General features: G+C 44.5%; 1 protein-coding gene across 1 annotated transcript; it reads right to left on the bottom strand.

Annotated features, from left to right (window-relative positions):
- PANX1 (pannexin 1) lies at positions 1-26576 on the bottom strand. Its single transcript, XM_086475932.1, has 5 exons — positions 26396-26576; positions 15611-15750; positions 3800-4023; positions 2112-2782; positions 1-86 (listed from the first exon to the last, which is right to left on the bottom strand). Exons 1-5 carry the CDS (start codon positions 26574-26576, stop codon positions 1-3), a joined length of 1302 nt encoding a protein of 433 aa, XP_086332058.1.

Below are 26576 nucleotides of genomic sequence, written 5' to 3'. Positions count from 1 at the left end.
TCAGCATGAAGAATCTACAAGTCTTTGGCGAAGTTTTTTATCTTCTCTCGGACTCGTGTTGCCACTTGCGTCATGCTCTGTCAAAACTGAAGAGAAAGCAAACCTTTAGAAGTGAAAGGGCCGCCAAACCACTCGACATATTCTCATTTACAAAGGAACGGCCACCAAGGCAGTGCTGCAAGGCCGGCTGTCCTGTGCTGTGCTGGAGCTGCTGAGCAGCCTCCAGCTGCCCCCGCGCAGTCCAGACGCAGCACCCAGCAGCAGGATGCCCTGCAGCCTCTCCTGCCCTTACGGTCCAGAGTCAGCATCTACCACTGCTTTGTTAACATGGCTGCTAATTAAAACATGCTGATGCCACTACTGACAGAAGAAAAGATGATGAGCCACGGGCAAAGCTTGGCTGATGGGTGGTGAAGCCTGCAGCTGCACCCAGGCAGAAGGAGAGGGCTGCACGAGACAGAACTGGTCATGAAATGGCAGCTTCTTTCTGTAATGCATTTTAATAGAGCTTCAAGCATGAGTTTGTTCTGTTCTGGAGGAAAACAAGTCTTTGACGTGTTTCTGTGAGATGAAAACAGTCTCAAAAGTTCTGCTTTCAGATAAAAATGAGTCAGATATTCTATTAGTTTTTTCAGCTCCCTGAGCAGAGACCTTCACCCTGGGCTCTTAAATTCTCCTACCAAAACTCACCTACCTGTCATTTCAAAAAAGTGACATATTTGAGGAAAATTATTTTCTGTCACACTTAGTCCAAACTGCTGTACTGGAGCTGGCTGCCAGAAGTGCTTCTTCTAGTTTGAAAAGAATTAGGCGTGTTTGTTCTGAACTCCCCTGTTGTATAAATTGACTTCTCCAAACCTCAGCCTACCGGAACTGCTTGACCAAAGTACAGAGGAACAGTTACCCTCTGGGTGCTGCTGCTTCTTTTTTATTAAGTGCAGGGCATAGCTTTCTGAAGAGAAAGTAGATTTAATTTCTTCCTGCCTTTGAAACCGTTCTTGCCCTCAGCATTGTGCTTGTCTCCTCAGGTCAGCTGCTAAACGCTTTAAAGCATCTTCACTTCCACGAGTGAAGCACTTTGTGAAGTGGCAGCCCACAGAGTCTGAACTACTTCGTTCAGGGGACGTAGGCACTGGTGTCCTGCTGCTTCTAAGGGGACAGCTATGACAGTGGCCATGCTCACATCAAATCAGAAGAAAGCTCTTCCATCCCTTTATGCCTCTCCCTGGATATTTGGCTTCTCTAATTCTGCACTTAAGGGAATTAGAATCACATTCAAGATATGCCACATTTTTTAGCACAGAATCTAACATTACATCTCATGTAACAGTGATTGCTCAGAGCCAGTCATGTCTGGGAACTGGTGTAAATATTCAGAGAACAGCTGCACCAATCCAGATCGACTCAGACCATGTTGGCAAAAATCACTTTACAGACAATCTCCCTTTCTCTCTGCATAAGAAGGAACAGGAGCATGTTCACCGGCCCCAGTCCCATTTCCCTTCTTCTGTCATTTTCTGTTCCTCTACCAGCGGCATTTCTGAGCATCAGACTTATTTTTACACTTATCTAAGATTTCTGCCAAAGCCTGAATGAAAAGCAGAAGCATCAGTTACTACTCTTTTGAGCTAATCTCTGAAAAACAAATGTCCTGAAACCACCAGCTTTCTCACTGGAGTTTCTTCAAGCGTAACCTACTGCAGACCAATCTAGTGCTCTTCCACTGTGCAGGTGGTCTTAAGGAGTTCACGTTCAGACAGCTGAAGCCTCTTACTGCCAGAGCAGAGATGGCGGCAAGGACCACCACTTCAGTGCCTAGCCTGTGCCACTGACTTGCAACACCACAATCTTCTGGCACATATGTGAAGTTACAGTGGTTATACTGCAAACAACATAGCAAGGTCTAAGCAGATCCATTTTCTTGTAGAATATATTAAAATGGTTTTGGTAGGAATACAGGACAAGATGAAACCTGCATTTTTTATGCATGAATGAATTTTTGGTTTAATGGGTTCCTTCTCTCTCTATACCAGCACGTTTGGATGTGGTGTGGTTTTTGTGGTGTTTCTTTCCTTGATTTTTCTTTTTAAAGAAAGAGCAGGTCACCTTACCTTGTAGCTCTGTTGCATTTTTTTCCAGCTCTTCTGTAGTTGTTTCTTCAGGCTTCTCCAACACAGCTGTCCCTGGCTTCCCATCTACGGTATCTGTCTTAATAGTACCAAGGTTTACCAAAAGTTGCATGACATCAAACTTCTCAGAAACTGCAATGTTCTCCAGCACTTTGAGGCATTTAAATGATTTAAGTTCACTCACATTTTCCTCAAGAAAGAGGAGGTAAAGGCTTAAGTCATCAAAACACTTTGACTTCAGTTTCAGAACATCGAAAGTTGGCAGGACTTCATACATTTTAAGGATACCCGAATTCCACCGCCACGGAAGAAACATTGCATACACTACCAGTGGCACGATTAGAAGATAGACTATCAGGTTAATATAGCTGAGTACCTTGAAGACACCAACAGCAATAAGCTTGCACTGAACCACTTCTGGAACAGTTGTGTCATTCTTTAAGATCCCAGTTTTGATAGTGCAGAGAAACTCATCACTCAAAGAGGAGAGGCTAATGTAGTAGCCCAGGTAGAGGCATGCAATGAAAATAATTACTAATGTGAGTAAACGACAGATAATGTATTTAACTATTAAGCATTTGGAATTCTTCTTTGTCTTCAGGTACTGCTCCACAATTGGGTATTTAAAGTGGCTTTCAGATATCTCCCACAAACTGAAAGAGAGGGGAAAAAACCAAATCACATATATCAGCTGCTGCAGCATTCACTTACCTCAAACTTCAAAGAAACCTAGTACTCTAAAATAGACACAAGACAGAGTCCCTCTTATTGGGGTAAATCAAGGGCAGCTTTACTGAAGTCAATAGAAAAATAACAGAATAGCAGACAAATGAAGAATATTGACAGTCTAATACAGAAAAGCCACTTAAGAAACAAAAGAGCTCAAACATTGGAAAATGGAAAAAAAGCATGGCCCTTGCAGAAAAAAATATATTTTTGTTCTTTTCCAATACAAAACGGGTATAATAAGCAAACCCATGAGTAAAAGCAGACTTCCCAAGCACTTGTTCGATAATAGCACACTGGAAGGCTTTTTTCTGTCAAGACTTAACTCCACATTTTAAAGAACAGACCTATGTCCCCATTGCATTGCTTGTACCCCTACATGCAAAGAGAAACATGTACCCTGACCCAGGATGAAACAGAAACGGGATCTGGTTAGAACAGTGCACCTATCTGATCAGAGAGGGGGGGTTTGCTTTTGTTGGTTTTGCTGTTTTGGTTCTTATTGTGGTTTTTTTTCCTTTAAACAGAAGCTTTGCAGACCTACACCCAAAAGGACAGCTGATGACAAGTAGCAGACTTTGCTTACAGCATGCAAGCGACTGTCAAGAACCTTGAGAACTGAGGATGCAGCTATCCCTGTTTTCTTATACTGTGGTGGATAAAACTAATTAACACCTACTACAACTAATGAAATCAGGACATCTCAGGTAATTAGTAATCTGAAGAGTTCATCAAATGCTTTCCTCAAAAATATGTAAGTTATAAAGTTCCAGCTCCAAGTGCCCACAGTAATGATATCAGATAACTTCTTTTTTTAAACCAAATTCAAAGGTGTGTCCGGTCACCATTCAAATGTTTGCAACAAAGTTCTAAGAGAGTGTAGGTGTCACATCTGTTAAGAGCTTAAGGAAAAGAGCAAAGAAAGCCAAGCCCCAGCATCTTACCTTTGTGTCAAGTTCTCATTAACAGCTGGAACCAAGTCAGTAGGGGTCCTGGGGTCTCCACTGCGGATGCTGTTAGCAGCTTTGATTGCCCTGTTATAGGCTTTGTCAAGTTCTTCCATAATAAATTTCAGGTCTGAAGAAAGGTGAGGTGCTGTGGTGAAGCGCCAGAACAAAGACGGTAGATACAGCAGGATAGCAACGAGCAGAAGGATGTATGGAAAGAACTAAAGGTAGAAAAAAATTCAGATTAGGCTCCACCTGCATATAAAGTCAGTCAGCCAGTCACCATAATTCCCTATTATAAATTCCCTATAAGCCTATTAAATTCCCTATAATTTTATTTAAATGTTTCTGGCAAAACCCACTTTTGTGGTTATTGGGGATATGCAGGGAAGCAAAATCTCTTTTCAGACAGCTCCAGTAACCTTGCTGCAGAACAGAGTTCCCACGATCCCGATAACATTGCATCTTCAGAACTGCACTGCTGGAGCTCAAATTGAGAAAGGCAGCCTTAACCTGGGGAACAACAAATAGCAAAGGCAACCAAAGCAGCTATCAGAAAAGGATGACTGAAAGAAGAGGACAGCATCACATAACTCTCCCTCCCCGATGTGTCACCACTGTTCACAGCAACTAAAATGCTCCAAAAACACCAGCAAAATCTCTGCTGCTCTCCATTAGCTGTCAGGAGGTTAACGAATAGATCATTTATAGTGCTGCATCTGCCTGCAAACACACATGTCTGTTCAGAGTGCGTGACACACAGTGACCGTAAAGGATGTAAGTGTGGCTGTAATATTTAAGGGTATGTAAATATTTTCATACCCCCTCAATGGAAACCAACACACAGCATCAGAATGGTCTGGTGTTAATGCAGCGCTGGGAAGTCAGCCCTTACACAGTCCCCACTGCTTAGGGAAAGGGCTGAAGCAGGTATAAAATACAACAGCTTGAGGTCTTTCTGTCTTTCTTCTTGTCATCACAAGTATGAGTTTTTCACCACGAGATTTACTCTCTAGTTCCCTCCAGCTGCTGGAAAGATGGTACTTTCTATCTACTGTGACATTATATTCAAGGTGTACATTCAGACATAACATTATTCTTACAGAGACATGGGGTAAGATCTAGTTAGACAGTTAACAAAATGTACTGCAAATTTGGCTAATTTCTAATTCATTCCATTCAACTTTTGACAGTAAGCACACTTCACTCAAATCCAGTGTCAGTCGCTAAGAAATTTTAAATTAGTTGTGCTGAACAAATCTGAAACAGATTTAAGGCATCTGAAATGTTGCAGCTGTGCACACATGCACATTCATTGAAAAAGCCAACGGAGAATTTTAGAGGAAACTTGGACTGAAGTCATTAATTCATTGCAAATGGAACAGCTCCACTTACATTTGTAGATATTGAACAAGATGAGAGTCTGAACCTAATATTAATATGTTAAATTGTGTTTGCATTAATCTAGAGAGATTAGAGTTTTGGATGCACAAAATAAATAATCTGATGTTATTGAACATTTTATCCAGGAAAGGTACTTCTAATATCACCTACCATTAAAGAAAAATCCTGTGTTATTATTAACGCTAGGAATGCATACCACGTATGAGCACATAAATAAAAACTGACTTCTTAAAGGAACTGAATCAGCAACTGGAGACCATAATACAAACATTCTGAATGTGCTCCTTCTCTGCATAGCAGTCAGACCGGAAATTTCTGACACACAGTAAGACAAAAGCCATGAAAAGCATGAAACAGCCACGAAAACTGAGGATGCTGTCTTCAAAGGTCAGCTTTCCCTTGCAACCCTTCTTATAAATTCATACTTTAACTGTTTCTGCTCAGTAGCAACATAACTGAACTTGGCCAAAATTGCTACTTCAATCTCTAGGTAAGCCCTTGAGACAGAAAACCTCAAGACAGGCTCACCCATAAATCTGAAATGGGAACCCTGCAGGGATGGGCTAGCCCAGTAAGAAGATTGTTTCAAAAACCTAGTTAAGTTAGCAAAGCAGAGTTGACTGTAATTACAGCGCACATCCCACCAGAGGTAGCTCTTCCTCACCAGCAAGGAACAAGCATCAACCCCACACTGCTATATTGTAGCAGTGGTCTGTCCCCTCTTCACTGCAGGGGATTGACCTCAAAGGCCAGAGGGATCTAGGGAATTCCTTCGGACATCCTGGAATTGCTGAGGACTGCTAACCTGCCCAGTACTCCCACTGAATCCATACTACTTTCTGCACCATGAAACCATGCTCACTGAACGGATTGTCCCTAGACACCATCAGGAATTTCAGAGCTCCAGCCTACGCCAGCAGCCAAGACAGCCCTTGGGTGTGGGTGCTGCTCTTCTTTTTGAACTGCTAACTGCTTTTGACCACACTGAGCAAGCTCATTCTCTCAAAATCACGTCCTTACTGGCTGTAGACTCTCAGCTCTCAGCCCCACTTGCTGCACCCTTGACATGACCCTTCCCCTACGCCCAGCAGCCCGCAGAAACTGCGCAGAGCTCTGCCCTCACTACTGCATTTCTTCCCTCTTTGCACACAGCAGATAACCTCAGACCACCGGCTTTTTTCCAGGTCTATCCCTCCCAATTGAGATGTAAAGCTCTGGCATGTCCCATGTGTTTTTGTAGACATCTTGTCAACTCAAACCCAACAGCTCAAGAGTCTGCCCTTCACATTTATCACTGTGGACAATGCCACCAGGTCTCACAGGTCTAAGTCCTGGATGCCTTGGTCTACCCAAAGCTTTATGGTTCCATGTCCAGGCTCTTTACTCTTCTGAATTCTGTATTATGTAGAAATAGAAATGACATACAGCTTAAACTTCCTGAACTCCTCTAAGCTGCTGCAACATCCTTTCCATAGGCCTTAACAAATGCCAGCTTGTATAAGATGGCTGCAAAGCACTTACTTCTGTGTCATACACCTCTTGGCACCCTTCCACTGGTGCCAGGCAGGGAAAGAAACAGCAAAGAAACATCTGATTTAGTAAGAAGCACCAAAGATTCTCACATTGGTTTATACCGCTTGGCTTTACTACTCACTCATTTGAAATTTTACAGGCATCAGAGGATTTATGAATTTCCTTTATGACCCTCGAAATTGGAAATGCCACCAGCAGTATCCGATTAATCCCTGAGCTCTCCTTACCATGAGGCCTGCAAGACAGGTGGCAAGAGGCAAGACAGGTGACACATTGAAGTCACAGCCCAAAACGGCCATTGTCCCAGTCCCCATCTTTATCTTTATACCTAGAAAAAGACTCTGTGGGCACGTTCTGCACTTGTGTAGTTCATTGGTATCAGCCCTGTTGCTCTGTCCCAGACCTCCTCCAATTCCCCCCATCTCCCCTGCCTCATTACAGACTGTTGCCTTACAAAAAGCAGCCTCTGCCATCTTCCCCTGCACCTCCTCCTCACCCTGACTCCTTCACCACTGCCCCTTCACCTAGAAGCATCACACTACTGGGGCAACAGCACATCTGCCACGTGTATACTGGGCTTCCCCTTGCCAGGCTCTCACCACTCCTAAAGCTGTAGCTTATGGCAGCATGAGAAAACACTATGCAGGTCTTTTCTGAATGGTCTCAAAACCAGAGCAGCAGTGTGACCATTCGTCCAGTTCTTTTTGTTTGGAAACAAAAGCCTGTATTTGTCAGCCCTTCCACAGCACTTGATGCACGACTCCATCATTCTCGGATTCTGGCTTTTTTAAAAATGAAAGATACACTTGTTCTATCTCTTAACAGCAGGCTTAGATAACGAGCAAATTGTTTTGAACCATTAAAATTTAAGGCCTTGAACCGACAGGCAGAAGTGAAAATGCAAAGTCATCTGGCATGAGTCCTAGGTTTCAGAGAAACAGACTCAATTATCCAGCTCATCTGACTACATTTTACAGTCACACATAATGACTTCCCATTTTAAGAAGAGGACTCCGTGGTATTCATACACAGATGAGCACGTGCCATACATCTCTCTTTTATGGTTTATGTATTTACTTCCAAGGCACTTAATACACAAGGAGGAAATGCTACTTCAGTCTTGGATAGTTTGTAGTATTTAAGTAAATAGGAAGCATCACCAACCTCAAGAACCGTATGGTCAAAGACATGCCAGAGAAAGTATTTGCCTAAAAGTAAGATTCAGTTTTTCCTTTGCTGTTTAGTTACCAAGCTCCTTTGCAATGCAAGTTCACAATGTTGTGTGTAACATGGTACGAGACTGCATAACTGAAGAAAGGTCCTCTGAAAGCAGATTAGAACAGATATATATCAGAATAGCTACAATATCCTATGGTTCAAAATGCTCCTTTCAGAACCTCATTAATGAAAGTGCATTGAGGGCTACAGCACCGTACTTCAACCTGGATGCCCCAAGTCTTCATTTCAACCCAGCTGCAAGGAGGAAAGAACAGGCAAAAGCCCATTGAGTTTGGTACTCAAAAACAGAGTAGCAGAGCTTCAGCTAGGATAATCCAGGTTTCTGGAAGTTAGGCATAGGTACTGTGTGATTAATATTCAGCATGAGACCGACAAAACTAGTAGTGTATGCACCAGGGACTCAAACTAGAGTCCCCTATACGTTTTCTGCCAAGTATCGCTGAGTTCCTGAAAGCCAAAGATGATGGAAGCAGGTTCACCTGCCCTGCTTGTCCCTTAGCTTGATGACACGCTGGGTGGGACGAGCTCCAAATGAAGCTGAGCACTAGGAAGCCAAGAGGTAAACTGCCCCTCATTCTGTAGTGCCACAGTTCATTTCACTTGACAAACCTCTGAGCTCTGTATACATTACAGGCTATACCTGAAAGCCAAGAGTACTTAATGCCTGAGTAGGATACAACTGACAACTCAGCATAAGAATCCGCCAAAGCCAGTGTTAACCAGTACTGAGGAGGCACTGAAATCCAAGCCTTATCAGAGCAGAAATCTGTTCAGAGAAGGATTCCTCCCTCCAGGCTAAAAGGTGTGTGCTCAACATCAGTGCTCTGCAACAAGTAGCTGAAACAGGAACTGCAGTTAGTGCCTCTCCATCTCCCTGCCATACTCAAGAGTAACACAAGTTATCATCAAAGCAAATAATTTATGCACATCAAAGCTCTTACACTTCATAGATGTGTGCTGTTTTCTTACATCACTGACTGTAAACAGGTTGAGCAATTTTAAATCAATACTAACTACTATGAACAGTGAAGAAAAATAACCTGCACGCATGCAGTCCGAACTCCAGAGATCTCGTATCTATTTAACACACCGAACTCTTCTGAAATCATGACCATTTATTCAAGTGCTTCATCTGCTCCTCTCATGAAGATCATCTACACAAACTGAACACATATGTTCCAAAATAACTCTGTCTTACCAGAGTATGTGGATAGCTACATTCAGATAAATATTCAGAGTGACATGAACCATCTTCACTACATTTCAGTTCCCAATGCACATGCACAGCCTTTCACTGAGAAATGCACATACAGTGCTAGCACTACAAATACTAAAGTGAATTCCTAATATTCTCATGACATGATTTTTTTCACCTTTTATTAGGAGGCCAAGGAAATAAGCTTTGAAGACATCAGTCCATTTAAGTTAATTTGTTAGAAATCAGCTAACTGTTCAACCAGAATGTATGCATGAGTATAGAAGTGTTTGAGTAATATGCTCACATAACCATGTAAGACATTGGAATTATTAAACTGTCTTTTAAAGATGTATTAGCATCACACTCTCCTGAAAGTGAAAGGAAAAATCAGACTAAAACACAGAATAGTCTATTATACAACATCCCCAGCTTCAACCGTGCTAAGATACAATAAATACATAGCAAGTTAAAAGGGCATTTAAAAAACTTCTTCATAAGCTCAAACATGCTTTTATCATCCAAAGAAAATATAGCTGCCAACGGTGGTGTGACCCAAGAGGCATTTTCAAGGACCTAATCTACAGAAAGCTTGCCAAGGTCTGGATAAAGATGGCTGACTGAAGATGAGAATCACTTTAGTGGCATTTAGAAAACAAGTTTTCTAATTTTACTGCATCTTCAGTCCTTATTTCCTCTGGGCAAACACTATTAAAGTGTTTGCAAGCATTCTGACTTCTACCATACCTAATAGTGGTTAAACAGTAACTTTAAGTACAATAGCACAAAGCCATTAAGCTGCAAAGGTCTGGATTAAGATCCTTGAGAAACCTCATTGGCATACAGTACTCAGCAAAGAAGAAAGCACTGAAGTGTCTTCACTCACTGGAGACGAAAACATTTCTCAGTAAAATATAAGGTCAGGGTGAAGTGCCTGCTTCTTCAGTTCCAAATTTCTATTTGCCACCAGGAAGAGCCTAAGCAAAAGCACCAGCCCCCAAACAGACTAATGACAGCAACGACATGTTTCCAGAAGCAAAGGTATTAAGTTCTCTCTCAACAGGATGCTATTCCTGTTCGAGTTGATGAGCAGAAACGTGAGCTGTGAGTGACTCATCATTCTGGTTCAGATACTATCCTGCCACCAGACCTGAAAGTGAATCTGAAGCCATACCTGACCTGTTACTTACTTTCTCTCTTGATACAGCTTAAAACTGTATTTCTCCACTTTCAATTAGTAAGACTAATGGGACTGAAGTAGCTCTAACACTACACTGTGAAAGAATCCACATCAGGTTTCCTTGCTCTGGCAGCCCTTAATCCCTCTGGGTGGGGCTCTGTAGGTCAAACATCAGGAGTCCTCAGTCAACTAAGAAGTTGTATAAACCATGAGCAACAAGAACCAGATAACAACCATGATTATAAACATACCAACAACATAATGAAGAACCTCAGGGGTTGGGAGGGGTGTATTTACAGACAAGCAACTCAAAGAAAAACCCACAGGTCCAGGGTAAATCTTAATTCTATCACAAAAAGTGAATATTTTCAACAAGATAAGTTTCACTTCATGCATATAAAGACTTTAGACCCACTCCTTGCATGCAATGCTGTAAGCAGGTCTGGCAGCACTTGCCCTGCACTTTTACAGAGACCTGAGCCAGACAACTGACCCCTCCTGGCTGGGCCACATGTAAAGACTTCTTCTTTTGCTGTCAGTTAGATGAACCGTTTGCCTGCATTTCACACTGCTACAAATCCCTTTCTTCTGAAGAACCACCTGCACCCTTTACCTCTACTTTGCTTACCTTTATCTTCCTCCTTGATGCTTCCCAATTAATAACAAAATAGAGTAACTAAAAAAATCCCCAGAAGTCTCTTGATCATAGCCACCTCCATCGTAGCTATCCAGATTGCTAAGGGCAAGAAGGAGGACCTGAGTAACTACAGACTGGTCAGCCTCACCTCCATCCCTGGAAAAGTGATGGAACAACTTATCCTCGGTGCTGTCTCTAGGCATATCAAGGATAAGAGGGTCATTAGGAGCAGTCAACATGGCTTCACCTTTTATGAAGACATAACCAGCTGGATAGATGACGGTAGTGCAGTGGCTGTGGTTTATCTTGATTTCAGTAAAGCGTTTGATACCATCTCCCACAGCATCCTCACAGCTAAACTGAGGAGGGGTGGTCTGGGTGATTGGGTAGTGAGGTGGATTGTGAATTAGTTGAAAGAAAGAAGTCAGAGAGTTGTTGTCAATGGGACAGGCCTGTATCTAGTGGAGTCCCTCAGGGGACGGTACTGGGACCAGTACTACTCAGGGAACTGCTTGAAAGAGTCCAGTGCAGAGCCATAAAGGTAATGAAGGGGGTGGAACATCTCCCTTATGATGGAAGGCTGAGGGAGCTGGGTCTGTTTAGCTTGGAGAAGAGGAGACTGAGGGGTGACCTCATTAATGTTTATAAATATGGAAAGGGCGAGTGTCAGGAGGATGGAGCTGAGCTCTTCTCAGTGATGGCCAGTGACAGGACAAGGGGCAACGGGTGCAAGCTGGAGCACAGGAGGTTCCACATTAACATAAGGAAAAACTTTTTCCCTGTGAGGGTGACAGAGCACTGGAACAGGCTGCCCAGAGAGGTTGTGGAGTCTCCTTCTCTGGAGACATTCAAAACCCATCTGGACGCTTTCCTGTGTGACCTACTCCAGGTGGTCCTGCTCTGGCAGGGGGGTTGGACTAGATGATCTTTCGAGGTCCCTTCCAACACCTAACATTCTGTGATTCTGTGTGATTCTGTGAGTTCAGGGCTACAGAATGGTCATCACTCCATGTCCATCTGCTCCTCAACTTGCTTGGTTGCTACCACGTCTGGTGGCTACCAAGAGCCAGTAAGATGATGCTCACTGTTCTCCTGCATGTGTTTGTATAAATTTCTCTGTGCACTACAGATTAAAAAGGCTTCACAGTAGAGCCTCCTCCTCAACTACACTGCAAGGACTGCCCACTCACAGTGGCCAAAAGCTTATTTCTATTTCAGTTAAGGATCAAGCTAAGTTTTATCAAAATAAGTTGTCAGGTGGAGCACTCATCTTTACAGACAAAAAGCAAACTATCTGCACAGAGAGAGCAAATACATGACTCTTCCACCCCACATCATCACTGTCTGTCTCTCTTTATCACTCACCTTCAGAAACCAATACCTCTGTTCTGACACTTCAGATATACACAAGAAACCTCTGGAGGGAACTAGGCCTGAATGCAAAACCGTAGAAGAAAACAGAGACAACAGAAGAGTGAAACCCAACCAGACTAAGTTTCATCAATGACAAACCTGAAGATGAGTCTTGTCAGAGGACTCAATCATAAAATAGTTTTGTCAGCTTTTTCACTGACAGAGAGGAAATCTTAGCATTAAACTAAGAATATAGGCAGGACATAACATAGTCTCTTCTTTCCATTTACCCATCTGCAGACAGTTTGTTTCCTGCATTGTGCATTTGAGTACACAACTCATTTTGCTTTCTGCTAAGGGTCATCCAGTGTGAAGTATTATTCCAGGACCACTGGTAATTTCAAAACCCCTGTTCTCCAAGGAGAAAGGCCCTGGGCATGCTCTGGGAGTACACAGACCCCTAGAGAGGCAGGGAACCCAGAAAATTGCACTCCTCCTCCCCACTCCAAAACAAGTTTCCAAACTGGTAAGTTTAAGTGTTGGGAGAGATCTCCCAGAACAGAAATGACAGCAAGTAAAGGTGGCCAAGCTTCAGGTATTGCCCAAAATTGAAATATACATTTTACTGATTGAAAAAAAAAAATCCCAGAGCAAACTTGTACTCTGAAACAGGAGGGAAACGGGAAGGTTTCAGTTTTTCTGGAATGCAACCTGTTTTTGATAATCCTTTAGAGCAACCAGATGCCTCAAACAAAAGCAGGGCAAGTTGCTGCAAGTTGGCTTCTTCACCAACAAGCTACATGGTCCTACTTCCTCTCTATGCCACGTTCAGCACTGTCCTAGAAAGCAAACCTTCAACAGCTCTTCTGACAGAGCACAGAGAGTGTGCCATAAGGAAATCTATCCATTTCAATCAGGAATTGAGGCCTACAACCTCATTCCCCCAAACCTGTCATATAATACCTCCTTGAGCATTTCTTACGGAGCCTCCCAGCATGCTAATATAGTGAGATGCTGAGTGAATCAGAGTATTAGAAAGAACCTGAGATGCTTTGCAACTAGAAGCACTGTTGCCCAGAAAGCAGGAAAAAATATTTAAGTGTTGTCTTATGAAAAACTGGGCCTAAAGATCCCTGCTGTCCCTCTATGTGCATCCCTGCCCTTGCACTGTGGAGTCAAATCTTCTCTCACCTGAGCTGAGGAAGGCTCTGTGGTCTCACTAACATCACAGTGCTCCCAGAAAGGCTCTGCTCTGCACATTTTAAAAGTGGTTATCTAGACAAAATCTGCAGAGCGATGAGGTTGTACGTACCTTGCAGCGTACAGCCTGCACCAGGACACAACCCAAGCCTCGTTTGCCTGCAGAAGCGGTCAGCCCCCACGGCAAGCCACCCAGCAGTACTGACAGCAGCTGCTGGCCCTGTTTATTTGGCAAACAATAGCAAAACACCTTCAGAGGTTCCCACCACAGCGGGAACCAAAGGTCAGCATTAATAGCTGTAACACTGCTCCTTCCCTGGAAACTTGCTAAGCCTGGAAGTCAATTAACAACCAGGAGAAAGATATTAATTAATAGTGGCCTCCAAACAGCATCTGCAGCTCCCAGTGCCCAGCTCCATGGAAGGGCAGGTGACTAAGCATGGATTTAGGAGGTTAAGACAAGGCACCCAGCCTCTGCTACAAGCTCTGACTCAGCTGTTCAGACACACTTCTGGCAGCCAGTCTGCAGGGTATTTACAAGGAAACATCACATACCATTAAGCTACTATTGAGGAACTGTGGGAAGAAGGGCCCTGCATCAATTCCTGAGAAAGCACCAGTCATCAAATTAATGTGGGTTGCATCATAAAAGTATGACTACTTAAGCTATTAGTCACGGCTGGCAAACTAGGAGAGTTACAGCTACCAGCAGGTGACTATGACATAAAATTCAACGTAAAGAAATCAAGTAACAAGAACTCATTCCCTCAAGAGAAAGGGGCAGGCACACATTCAGGTTTGCAGGTGGAGTTTCCACCCACACAAGCCTCCTGATTGCGAGATGTCCCAGCAGCTTCAACTGGCCTCTGTAGAAGGTCTGGCTGAAGCGAAGTGGAGCACTGAGCAAGGAAGAGCTTAGGCTAGAAACCAACAAGTCTGGCTTTAATATTCATGAAACACAAGATCGTTTGGTCAAGGTTTTGAGTGGAGCTAACTGGAGAGGGCAGTAGTAAATCCTTACAGTTAGTGATGTGCGTCAGCAAACGAATCAGAGACAGCCCTGAACAGTCTTTCAGAGGACATACCACCAGCTGACTGGATAACAAAAGCTGAGGTACGGGATACACCAGCAAAACCCAGATATACAGGTGCTGCAGGTCCCAGACCTGAGCTCCCTCTACCACCAGGTTCTTCTCTGCTCCCAAGGGGGGTTATTTGCTGGGTCAAGTAATAAAAGGGCTGGAGAAGGCAGCACATAACACCCCAAACTTGCAGAGCTCCAACAGCATTTCTTACTTTGGCATCAGCACTGCTCGAGCAGGGCAATGCTGCCTCTCGAGTTGAGTCAGCTCCAGGCATGGGCACAGCATTACTCAGAGTTTGTAACTCCTGCCAAAGTTCGGCTCACCACTTTGAGCCAGCTCAAGTATCTTAGTACCTACTGCACTTTTTATCCATAAAATAAGTCTCTTACTGTGCATTCAGTACGCTGATGCTTTACCCAGAGCAGTGAAAGCCAGCTCACGGTTTGCAAGCGAACAGCCCGTGGAAAAGCACACTGAAGAGAGTGAAACATGTTGGTACCAGTGATGAACGGTTGGTATAAGTGATGATCTCTCCCAAAATGCTTATCTGCCATGAGTTCCTCTCCATGCAAAACTGGCCAAGTGTAATACAATAAAAACACAAAATGTTTTTACTATCCTGTTTTCCTAAAGTAAGCATTTGATACAAGCATTAGGGCAGTTGTTGTGTCTTGTATCCTGATTATTTTAAAATAGTTCCTGAAGCACTCAGCTCCAGGGCAACACAGCAACATTAACATTACTCTTGTGTCAGATAACTGGTGATATTTATTATAGTACGACAGACCCTTTATTTAAAAGCAGAAGATACCTTCTCTAGCACTACCCTCTTTGGAATTAAGGGAAAGAAAACATTCTCTATAAAAATAGAGAGTTAAGTCAAAGCCAAGGACTATAGCAGAAAAGAGGAGCAAGAAAAGCAAGGCAAAGACAGGCTTCTACATGGGGACAATTCTTTGAGAAGAAGGAGATCTGTACATACTTTGTGCAGCCACAGGGGAATGTTTTGTACATTGTTCTGGGATGGTTGCTTCTGCTGCACAGCTGCCCAGCAGTAGGAGTCCACATAAGCAGCTTGTCGCCAGGAGAAGGAGCTGGGTGCAAAACAGCTTATCTGGGCACCTGGGAAAACAAAGCAAAAGTTATCGCATCCTTGGAAGATTAAAATAAAAAGAAATCAAGTGTAGGAAGAGAAGCTCACCCTCGAGATTTCATGGTATCCAAAGCTATTAGGTTAAGCAACTGAATGAAACGCAGCAGCTCTGCAGGAAGGAGAGTCACTGAATTCCCACTGCACTCAAAGGGTTAAACTCCCATGAGACTCTCTCATGTTTCCTAAGTGTTGAGACATTATATTAGAAGCATCTGTCTTTTAGGCCTATTTTCTTAAGTTTTGGGGGGAACACAACCTCCAAGACCTGTCTCTCTCGCTTGCCTTTGACTCAGGTTGGCCAAAGGCAAACCAGCAGACATGAAGCGTGATCAGATAAGGCTGGTTTCCCGAGGAAACAGCCACCACCATGTACCATCGTGCTGCTGTGTCTCCCAAATATACAACCTACCGCTTACATGTTCAGTGAAACAAGACCTCGAACAGCATTCCTGCAGCCCAGCAGCCCTTGGAGCGATGCAAGGGCAAGTTTAGCCCAGACTGCTGCTGCTTCTTCGGCCTCTGAGATTGTGCATGAGTTTTGAGGGGTTCAAGTCACACATGTGAAAACAAGGATTTCCTCACGTAACTTCTGGCACAGCAATCGTGCCCTCCAGGCACCTCCAAAGGGCACCAGACCCCTCCTCACCAGTGCAGTGACGTGCTGTGCCCAGGATCAGTCGTACCACTGTCATCCTCACTCACTCCCAGCACCTCTTCAGCTGCTTGGGAGCTTCAAATTAAGATCAGGGCACTAACTGACAGCAAGAGCAGCTATTTAGCCAGCCTCAGCCTTAGGGTCAAATTCTGCTCTGACCGGCAACACGTACCAGTTGAGTCTTACTGCAGCATAGCTCAGAGAGGAAGAGTGGTTATTGGATGTGGAGTACCAGTGGCTCCTCGGATGAGAGCTAATAAAACAGGATGAGGGGGTTTGATTTTCTTTCTGAAGCTTTGGTAGTGAAAGTAACAAAACCCACATGTTTCCAGCAGGCTTTCCTAAATGTTGAAACAGGATAGCTGTTTCACCAAACTATTACACAAAGTGGAGATGGCTCTTCCATGAACGTCCCTCTTCCAAGAGCAACCTCCAACACTTCCTTCAACACAATACCAATATCAAAAGAGGAGGAAATATTGCTACTTTTTTTTCTTAATATATTCATCAGAATTAGGGATAATGGCATCGCTGTTTGCTTTATGAGGAAAAAGTATTTTGTATAAGATTGTATCATTCGTGCCTTTTTGCTGGATTAGCTTTTAGAGAATAAGAACGTCTTTCCTAACAGAAGCTGACCACATTTGCCTTGTAACTTATATAGCCTTTTTACAACATAGCATAGTCAAGGAGCACTATGAATAAAAGCCTTTCCTTATGAGTCACTATTATAATTATTTCTAAGGCTGTAGTATCATAAAGACATGGTTTGACCCATCACAAGCCTCCCTTTATTTATGGAATTTATGGAAAACAAATTACTGTTTATCAGACCAGAGCTCATGTGATTTAGCAAAGCTGGCACAAGACAAGCACTTGCTCTCTCCCAAAGCTTCGTGAGTTTCTGCTTTCCAGAGAATTTTCATTAGCTGTGGAAGCTCAAGAAATAATACACTGCAGAGGGGAAAAAAAAAAAAAAAAAAAAAAAAAAAAAAGAAGAAAAGAGCAGGCAATTGGAGTTGTCTACTTGTCTGTTTTCCACTGGATAGGGATCATTTGTGCTCTGCTCTTCTCACTTGACGAACCTCCTGCTGCTGGCTGTGCCCAGTGTGAAGCAGCAAACAAGTGACCCTTTCAAAGCATGAGCAATAGGAGGGTTCAGAAAGATGCTTTGTCCTATTCATGTCTGTGTATCTACAACAAGAAACACATTCCATGTGTTCATTCTCGTTAACGGGTGGGAAACCACTTAATGTGATGGAGAGTTTAAATTGGTGAGGAAAAAGGCAGCCAGCCTCCTTCTCCAAAGAGTTGTGCGCACAACTTCATACCAGAATAGCTACAGCAATGCCAGTGGTGCAGCAGAGCAGTGAACCTGGCTCTTCTGATCCCCAGAGTTTCAGCAGGGATGTTGGAACCTTTGGCAACCTGACTTAGGAGCCAAGCAGATAGAGCTCAGCATCAAGAAGCAGCTGGGGGTGCTCTGGTTATTGCACTGTTTTTTGATTAACTTATCGCAGTCTTGGTTGTAAACACTTGTTAATGTAAATTACAACTTTGCACTAACAGTGGCAATGTTAAGACTTACACAGAGAAGATGTTTTTGTGCATAATCTACACAGAACACAGATTATTAAGTGCCTCTGAAAATGGTCACTGTTTTCCATCTTTTTTTCCTTCCTTCTCCCCTCTAAAGCAGTAACAATAATAAATTTATACAGATAATTTACTTTATGTTGGGCTATTCTGGAGGAAGTGAAAAAGAAAATCTGTAGTTTTTATTAGAGGAGAAATCAGGCAAAGGGCCAAACGCTTTCCACAGACCCACTGTGTACACAGGCATGCACAGGGGTAGTTTATGAAAGGATAATAGTCCTCTGCTATCAAAGGAACAGCCTCCTGGCTTGGTGGCATGAAGCCATTCCCCATCCTTTGCTCCCACAAGTAATAGAAGGGGAAAAAGAAAAGCAGCAGCCAAGCCCATAACAACAAGGAGATAACATACACAGCAAGAAGGATGAGGAATAATATATGACCACACGCGTTAAGCAGTTGCCACAACAGTCTTTGGCCAAGTTATCATTATACTTGGCAACACACTTTTTTTGTAATCATTCCCTGGTACTAAACCAACTTTGGAGAGGGAGTGATGGGGATCTGACTTACACTTTTGCAAACATTTGAGGATAAAAAAATGCCACTTACTATGGTCGCCCTAAAGAGAGACCACCCAAAAGAGCCGCAGAAAATTAAGGCAGCAACGGGTGTGCAGCCATGCATGATAAAACGTCACTTTTACAAGTGTGCTAAGATGATCAGACAGAGCTGGTGGCTGACAGCAGGAACTCCTCGCAGGCATGCAGCTGAGTGCAGAGTACAAGCCTGAGTCACCGCCGCCAGCGCCAGCGAGCAGCAAGGCCCTGGCCGAGCTGTCACCCCACCCAGCTGAGGCATGTCTTCACCTGTGCTCTGCCAACAGGCCCCCAGCGATTTCCTCCATGCCTGTACCAGGACAACCCTTTTCTTCTGCAACTAGCTCCTCTGCACCCCTGTACAGCACTGTAAAAACCAGCACGAGGCTGCCTACAGGTGGAGGTCCTGTGCCCTTTTCATCCACTTTGCCTAAGTCTTGCAAACTCATTTGGGAAGGATCTGTCACCAGGTGTCTAAAAGATGTCCCAATCCCAGCTGAGACTTCTCAGAGTTGAGATACAAGCAGTGGACCTACTCCAGCTCCTTTTGCCCAAATAGAGGTGGAAATTTTGCTATTGATGCTAAATGAGCAGGATAGAGGTCACTTCTGTGATTCCCACCCTACCACCCCTGTAGACGTTTTCCAAAACCAGAAACTTACCGACAAAAAGAGACTCTCAGAGCCTCAAGGAAAATCTCAAATCTGAAGGAGAGTCCCTGTTCAGTACCTGACTGCTTTGCTGGGGTGCAAGGTGCGATGAGCAGAGGGCTCAGCATCCTCTGGCTGCATCTCTTACCAGAGAGAGCATAAACCCAGCAAGCTGAACTGGATTCCTCCCCAGTGGCTCAACAACCTTCTTCCGACTGAAACATCTAATCAAGAAACTACAACTAACAAAGAGTAATTCCAAGAATCAGTGTTGATCATATGCTGAACCAGGATCACGTGGTTGTAATTGACAGAATTAAACCTTCAGTAACTAATTATTTGGTTTCTAATACACTGCAATCACTGGTAAAAGATTTGCATAAGCTTGGATAAAAACCTAGCCATTAATTACTACTATAATTTCCCACAAGGCAAAATGAACTAGCCACAACACCCAAACACCTGATTCTATCTTGCAAGAATTATGCACTTTACCAGCCACTAAAGAAAACCCACAAACAACAACATCAAGGCACATGTACACAATGTACAGACTGCCAGGCACCATCCAACGCACGCCCTCCATCCCAACATTTTAAAATATGGAAAAAGATGTCCCAATGCATGCCAAAGAAGAAGCAACTGTATGTGTGAGTGTACACACATGCATTAAGAGTGGACCAGAAGGAATGACTTTATCAGATTTACAGATGCTTCTCATGGACCAAAGCAGCAGGTTGGGTGAGACAGAATAGACACTGTGTTTAAGAAGGAAGTATAAAGAGACAGAAACGGGTGCACAGGAGAAAACAGCTCCCTGAGATTCACCCTGAGGTGCACTGGAGGACCTATTCCCTAAGATTTACCTTGGCAACGGTGTAGTAGCAGAACGTAAAGCTCAGGTGATGCAACGTTTAAGTGGAGTGGCTCAGAGCAGACAGCAAGTATCTTTCCCTTTCCACAGGGCTGCCAGTTATCCTCAGAGAACTCTCAAAATCATGCAGTGGGAAAAGAGCTGGGTGTTCAGCAAGCATTGCCTTCAGAGCAACAGGTTTTTTGGTTCATGGGAAAAACCCACGAAATTCCCACCAGTGACATTTAAGGAAAACAAACAAACAAAAAGTTTCCCTTCATTTGAAGGAGAAACATCTCAAAACAGTGGTGGTGACCATCTGGCTCCACTGCTAACATTGGTGGTACCCCAAATCTCAGGCAATACCAGAGGACCATGATGCTTTTCACATTAATTCTGGGATCAAAAGCAGCCTACTATCACTTCTGTAGGAAATGTAAATCTGGCTCTGTAGAAGTTAAACAGAAGAAAATCTCCTCACCAACAGCTGAAGATGTTCACCAAAGACAATTTAGACTCGACATTAAAGTAAATGTTTTCACAAGTTTGTCCTGGCTCCCCAGGCAGGCCTGTGCCTGATGCTGGTAACTTCTGCTTTTTACCGAGCACCCCTTATATGCCAAAGGGCAGCACAGCATATGCTGCTGTTCTCTGGGGTCTGCACCTCTTCGGAAAGATGCTTTGGAGTTCACAGTTTGTCTGGCTGCTCCAGACTGATGTTATCCGCACACTTATTGACTCAGTCCTGTTATTAATGCCCCAGGTTTCAGAGCATCCTACTGAACTAAATGTAAGGTGTGCAACGTCATCTCTTAGCATACAGCCTGCTTCAGCAGCACTGGGAGAGGTTTCTCAAGCTCTCAGCCAGCAGCTGCCATAGTAATAGTCTTTGGCTTAATTACACACAACTTAACTTTAGCCCCCAGCACTGACGGAAGTCACAAGATAGGATTATTTCCCAAATGCCTCTCCAGCAATTTGTGAACATGAAGGGAGAGGGACAGCAGCAGGGCGGGCCAGTAAGAGGGCAGCAGGAGGGGAAAGAAGCCTAACTCAAGAGCTAAGACTAATTTTTTTGTGTATTTGTTGTGATATAGTCTCACAAATATTTTTTTTTCCTTTCTATACATTTGATTCTCATGACTGTTTGAGAAACATGATTAACCTGTACAGAGAGAGACAGGCTTAGCTGGACGTGCAATAAGGGATGCTGCAGATGGGCACCGCTGCCCCATGGCACCCAAAGAAGCTGTTGGGATGTGGCACCCAGAGATTCCCACTAACACCCTTCACCCTGTGTTTTCTGCTGGCCAAAGCACCTCAAACCCCACAGGCAGCCAAATAGGGGGAAGGGAACTAAAACAAACAAATCTGGGGAAAAAAACATCCCAGAAATTAGGTGGGAATTGAGCAGGGCAAGCAAGGACTGTCACCACGGGGAAAGCCCAAAGTGGTCAATGGGGACATTAACCCCCTGGTGTGTAAAGCATAGGGCAAGGCTCCACCTTCCCACCTTCGAGCACCCTCCAGCATGATAAGATGCATCAGAGAGCTTCAGAGGGAAATACAACTCTTTTAGCGCAGCAAATCTTCATTTTGACAGACTCACGCTGATGCTGTGGGTTGGTCCATGGCCAGGTGCTTCCTAACCCAGCACCCCCCCACAACTGACAAGCCAGAAGCACTACCCAGGCCTTCATGCTGATTACACCCAAGTTTCTCAGATGCCTTTACTCAACACGTGATGGTTTCTGTCTCCCAGGAAGGTTTCCAAGGTGTTTTCTTGTATTATAAAACAAACAGAGATGCTACAACAAGAGGATTAATTCATACCAGCTATGTATGAGCCATGCACAACCAACACCCAAACTGAACATGTAGCAAGGACTGCTGGTGGCCACCACGAGATTCCCTTCTCTCTCCAGCTCCCTCCCTCCCTCCTCATCTCCCTTCCCAGCCACCACCTCCCACATGAAGCTGCAATGAACGCAGCTGGCACAGGCTGCCTGCTGCACAGCGGTGCCTGAAAGTTGCTGTATCTAGAAAGTCAAACGACATCATTTGGTGACAAGCAGCTGCAGGGCTTAAGCAGGGCTGAGCAATTCCCAACTGCCTTCCTATGGGAAAAGATGCAAGTATTTAATGTCAAGTGGACAGCTCTCACATCTGCTTTTCTTTCAGCTGCAACCCAAGCCAGCTACTGATAATTTTTCCAGAACTGACTTGGAAATAAGCCTCTGTCAAAATTAAGCAGCTTGTTTTGATACCTTCTTAGCTCGATTGACTGTACCTGCTTAGGGCTGCAGTATTCTGCTTATAAGCAGTGCCTTGGTAAGAAATACCTACATTTTCAGCTAAGTAAGTGGTTTACAGTACGAAAGCCTATCTCACAATATACACATACAGAGTTTAAAAACTGGAATCTCAATCCTGGCTCAAAGTTATTCTTATTAAAAATACAGTCATGGAAAAATCACACAGATAAAATTCTATTAATTTGTGGCTCATACATTGCTGAGGGTGCCCCCATCTTTTTTTTTCCCCCCTTTATAAGAGAGATGGGTGATTTAGCTATATTTATATGGTTTCTGTTACCATACTACCTGATCATCTGTACTATATTTACCCTAAGAACTGCCAAATAATATAAGGAAATAATATCAGGCCATAACAGAAGAAATATAAGCATCCACAACTCAAGCCTCACAATCCTATTGTTATTTCCATTTTCAAGTTCCCAGTATAAAATTACGTAAAATGACATAAAATTACATGAAATTGTATAAAACAAGGTCTAGCTGTAAAGAGATAACAGGTGAAGGATTTCAAGCAGCAAAGCTTCCCAGGGCTGGCAGAGAACAGATCAATCACAGCTAAGCACTACCAGAAGCAGCTTAAAATCATCACAAACCTGCAGCTAACCATGGGTTTCTAAAATATAATCAAGAATAAACTTAGGTTAGTTCTCCTCCTGCCCCTGAAGAATGCCGAAATGCGGTGCAAGCACTAACCCTAGGAGTTTTGGCAGTGCTTGCTGGCTCAGAGCAGCAGCTGGGTTTTCCATGCCTCCGGCAGAGAAATCCTCTGCGATATCCAACTGGAATCTCATTTATTTCCTGAAACTTCTATCAAAACTAAAAGTTATTTGGCGGCTTCAGAAAACCTCCGCAGCCTTCATAAACATTTTAATCATCTTGCGCAACTAACAGCAACTGCATGTAGGAGGAAAATTGCAGTTATCTGACACCGCACTGCAACGAAACAGGAAAGCAGAGTGGGAAGGGCAGGTGACAGCTCGAGGTGCCAAGAGAATTTTAGGTGGGAAGAAAGCAATCATCCCAACAGAAATAGGAGCTGAGCTTTCATTTTCGGAAAGGGTGTCCAATTTTTGTACCTGGAGGCAGAGATATTTCCATGCTGCGACTCACATACTGCTTTCATAACCACTTCTGATTCTGAGTGGCTCTTCCTCAGACCCAAAATGGACCCTACCATTTTCTCTCAGTTTAGCCCTCCTGATCTTTTTCAAAGCACAATTACATCAGGAAGCATTTGAAAACAATCCTTGCTTTCTATTTTATCACTGGTTGAACACTAGTGCTCACAGAACCGGACATATCCAGACCCCAAGACCCTCTCTATCCCCCAAAAAGCCTTAATGGACACAGCTTCGGGATCTCCCGTAAGCAGCCAGCCTGCTAAGCCGCAAGGACTGTGCAGGAAATAGGCGACAGCTGTAAGAGCAGCGTGGCTCATACAGTATCACTTTCTGTATGGAAACCACGTGGTGTAGTTTCACTCACACCGGGGGCCTGGAGTATTTCTCACACTTATTTTCATATTTATTTTTCAAACAGAAAAGGTTGGTTTTAAACCCCATGTTTTCTTCTAACACGTTCTCAGAATTGTAAGCAAAATAATGCACACACAAGATGTAGCATGCATTTTCATGCTTTACGAATCTACTGCAGTCACAGATTCAATTTGAATTAGTTTAATACTGAAATATGTTATATATAGCACGCACAGAGGCCCAAATACTTGATTAGCAAAGATGAGGACTTCACTTATCTGAAAGAAAGGCCCCCTTTACCAAACTCTGCAATTCAGCTGCCTATTGGAGCTATATGTAAGGAAGGAAAATGAAAGAAATACTTCTGTATAGCTCATAAAAGAGACGTTGGTACACAGGCACTATTCCAAACTGTATCCAGCACTTCTTGAGGAGAAGCAGAACGAAGAAGAACTAAGGGGCCCATATATGAGCTAGTATATGGAAATGTAAGCCCTCCTTTTCACTGCTTTAAGAGGAAGAAAAGTGCACATATCAGTAGCAGGTATGAAACTAAAACCAGCATGTTAGATTACAGAAATACTGCTGTATCCACCCAGTCTCTGGATGACTAGAGCTGCCACAGGGCTTGGATATGGTCTTGGCATTCCCAGCCTGGTTGTCCTTGACTCCTCTGTGGGGTTATTGCAGGCCACAGTGCTTTGGGTCAAAATCACCTCTATTGCAATAGATGTGTAGCTAGATGTAAATACAGCAGTCTGGGGCATCTTATCTCTTAAGCAGTCTGGTATCTGATTAATGCTATTGATGACGATTTTGCATATATTCACCACTAATTCACAGTCCCATTCCAGTCTCTGCTTTCTTGACATTTGCTTGACTCAAACCTATAGATGATGTATCTCACGTATACAACACTGAATGTCAGTAAATGGGCACATGCAGTAAATCAATCTACTTCTGAATGGGCAGAAGTCCTATGATTTATTCCAGTCTCAAAACAGACAGTACTGCTTATTCACCTTTGAAATATTCATTCATATAGTGCTATTTAAATGCAGAGCAATTCTTGTAAGCATTTCTTTATTCTTCAGGGCTACAAAGATGCTGCAGCATCTCTCTTATGAGGAAAGGCTGAGAGACCTGGGACTCTTTAGCCTGGAGAAGAGAAGACTGAGAGGGGACCTTATCAACACTTACAAATATCTGAAGGGGCGGGTGTCAAGAGGATGGGACCAGGCTCTTTTCAGTGGTGCCCAGTGACAGGACAAGGGGCAACGGGCACAAACTGGAGCACAGGAAGTTACACCTCAACATGAGGAAAAACTTCTTTACTCTGAGGGTGACAGAGCCCTGGAACAGGCTGCCCAGGGAGGCTGTGGAGTCTCCTTCCCCGGAGATATTCAAAACCCACCTGGATGCAGTCCTGTGCAACCTGCTGTAGGTGAACCTGCTTCAGCAGGGGGGTTGGACTAGATGAGCTCCAGAGGTCCCTTCCAACCCCTACCATTCTGTGATTCTGTGAAGCAGATTTTATAAGTGAGCCTCCAAGTTTCAAGTCCTTGTCATTTGGATTTAAAAGTCCCCTCATCATTTCAGACTCTGATAAGGGCTGGCTACTAGGCTGCTGCACAAGCACTTCTGCAACTTGGGGATGGGGAAAAAAAGAAAAAGATGGCAAAATAATTAGGAAACTTGGCCATTCTCCTGTAAAACATAGCTTCATCTATCGAGCCACACCAGAAGTTAAACTGGAACAGTCGCAGAGGCGCAGCGGAGCAGGGGACAGCTTTGGGGAGCACTTGCACTACCCCCCAGCCTGCCCCGCATCCGAGGAATGGGTGACCAGCCCCAATGTACAACTGAGCCACCCCTTTTCCTTGGCACCTGGCCCTGCCAGCTGCGGGACGACAGCGAGGTCTTACCGCAAAACACTCCGAGCGCCGGGACCTGCAGCACACGGGCACTTTTCAGGGCACGGCCCGGCGGGTCGCTCACGCTCAAGGCCGAGCAGCACCGGGAAACAAAGAGCGGCATGGCTCCATCGCTCTCCTCACATCACACCCACCCTCAGCAGCTGAGCTGACAGGGCTCTTGCTCCTCAGGAGGTGTTAGACAGCGGTTAGGGAATGCCCCGAGGAGGAGGAGGGCACGGGGAAGCGCGGGAAGGGCCAGCCGGGATGCCCCGCACACCTGGGTCAGGTCGCACGGAGGCACCGCCGGCGCTAGGGATGCTCTCCGGGAACGCCGCGCTCCCTCCCGCGCACCCCCCGCGGCCCAAAGGCGCCTTTTGCCCTACCCCCGAGTGGAAACCCCTCCCGGCAGCCGGCGCTGAGCCCCCCACGCTGAGCTACCCGCTACCCCCGCCCCTGCCCCGCAGCTCCGCACCGCCCCGCCGAGCCCTTTGTCCACCGCAGGAGGCACCGGGGCGGGCGGCGGGGAGGGGGGAGCTGTTCTGGGAGGCCGGTTACCGATGGAGACCTCCTGGGCGAAGGCGAGGGAGATGAGGAGCAGCGGCAGCCCCACGGCGATGCAGGTGACGATCTTGTCCAGCGCCAGCTCCAGCCGCAGCCCCTTGTAGCGCGTCTCCGGCGGCTCCTTCAGCAAGAAGTCGGAGAAGACGTACTCGGTGGCGATGTGCGCGATGGCCAT

This window comes from Leptosomus discolor, chromosome 1 (genome assembly GCF_034619465.1).
Source record: "Leptosomus discolor isolate bLepDis1 chromosome 1, bLepDis1.hap2, whole genome shotgun sequence".
Lineage (NCBI taxonomy): Eukaryota > Metazoa > Chordata > Aves > Leptosomiformes > Leptosomidae > Leptosomus > Leptosomus discolor.
The sequence above is the reverse complement of the archived record's forward strand: the minus strand, read 5'-3'. Positions and strand labels throughout refer to the sequence as shown.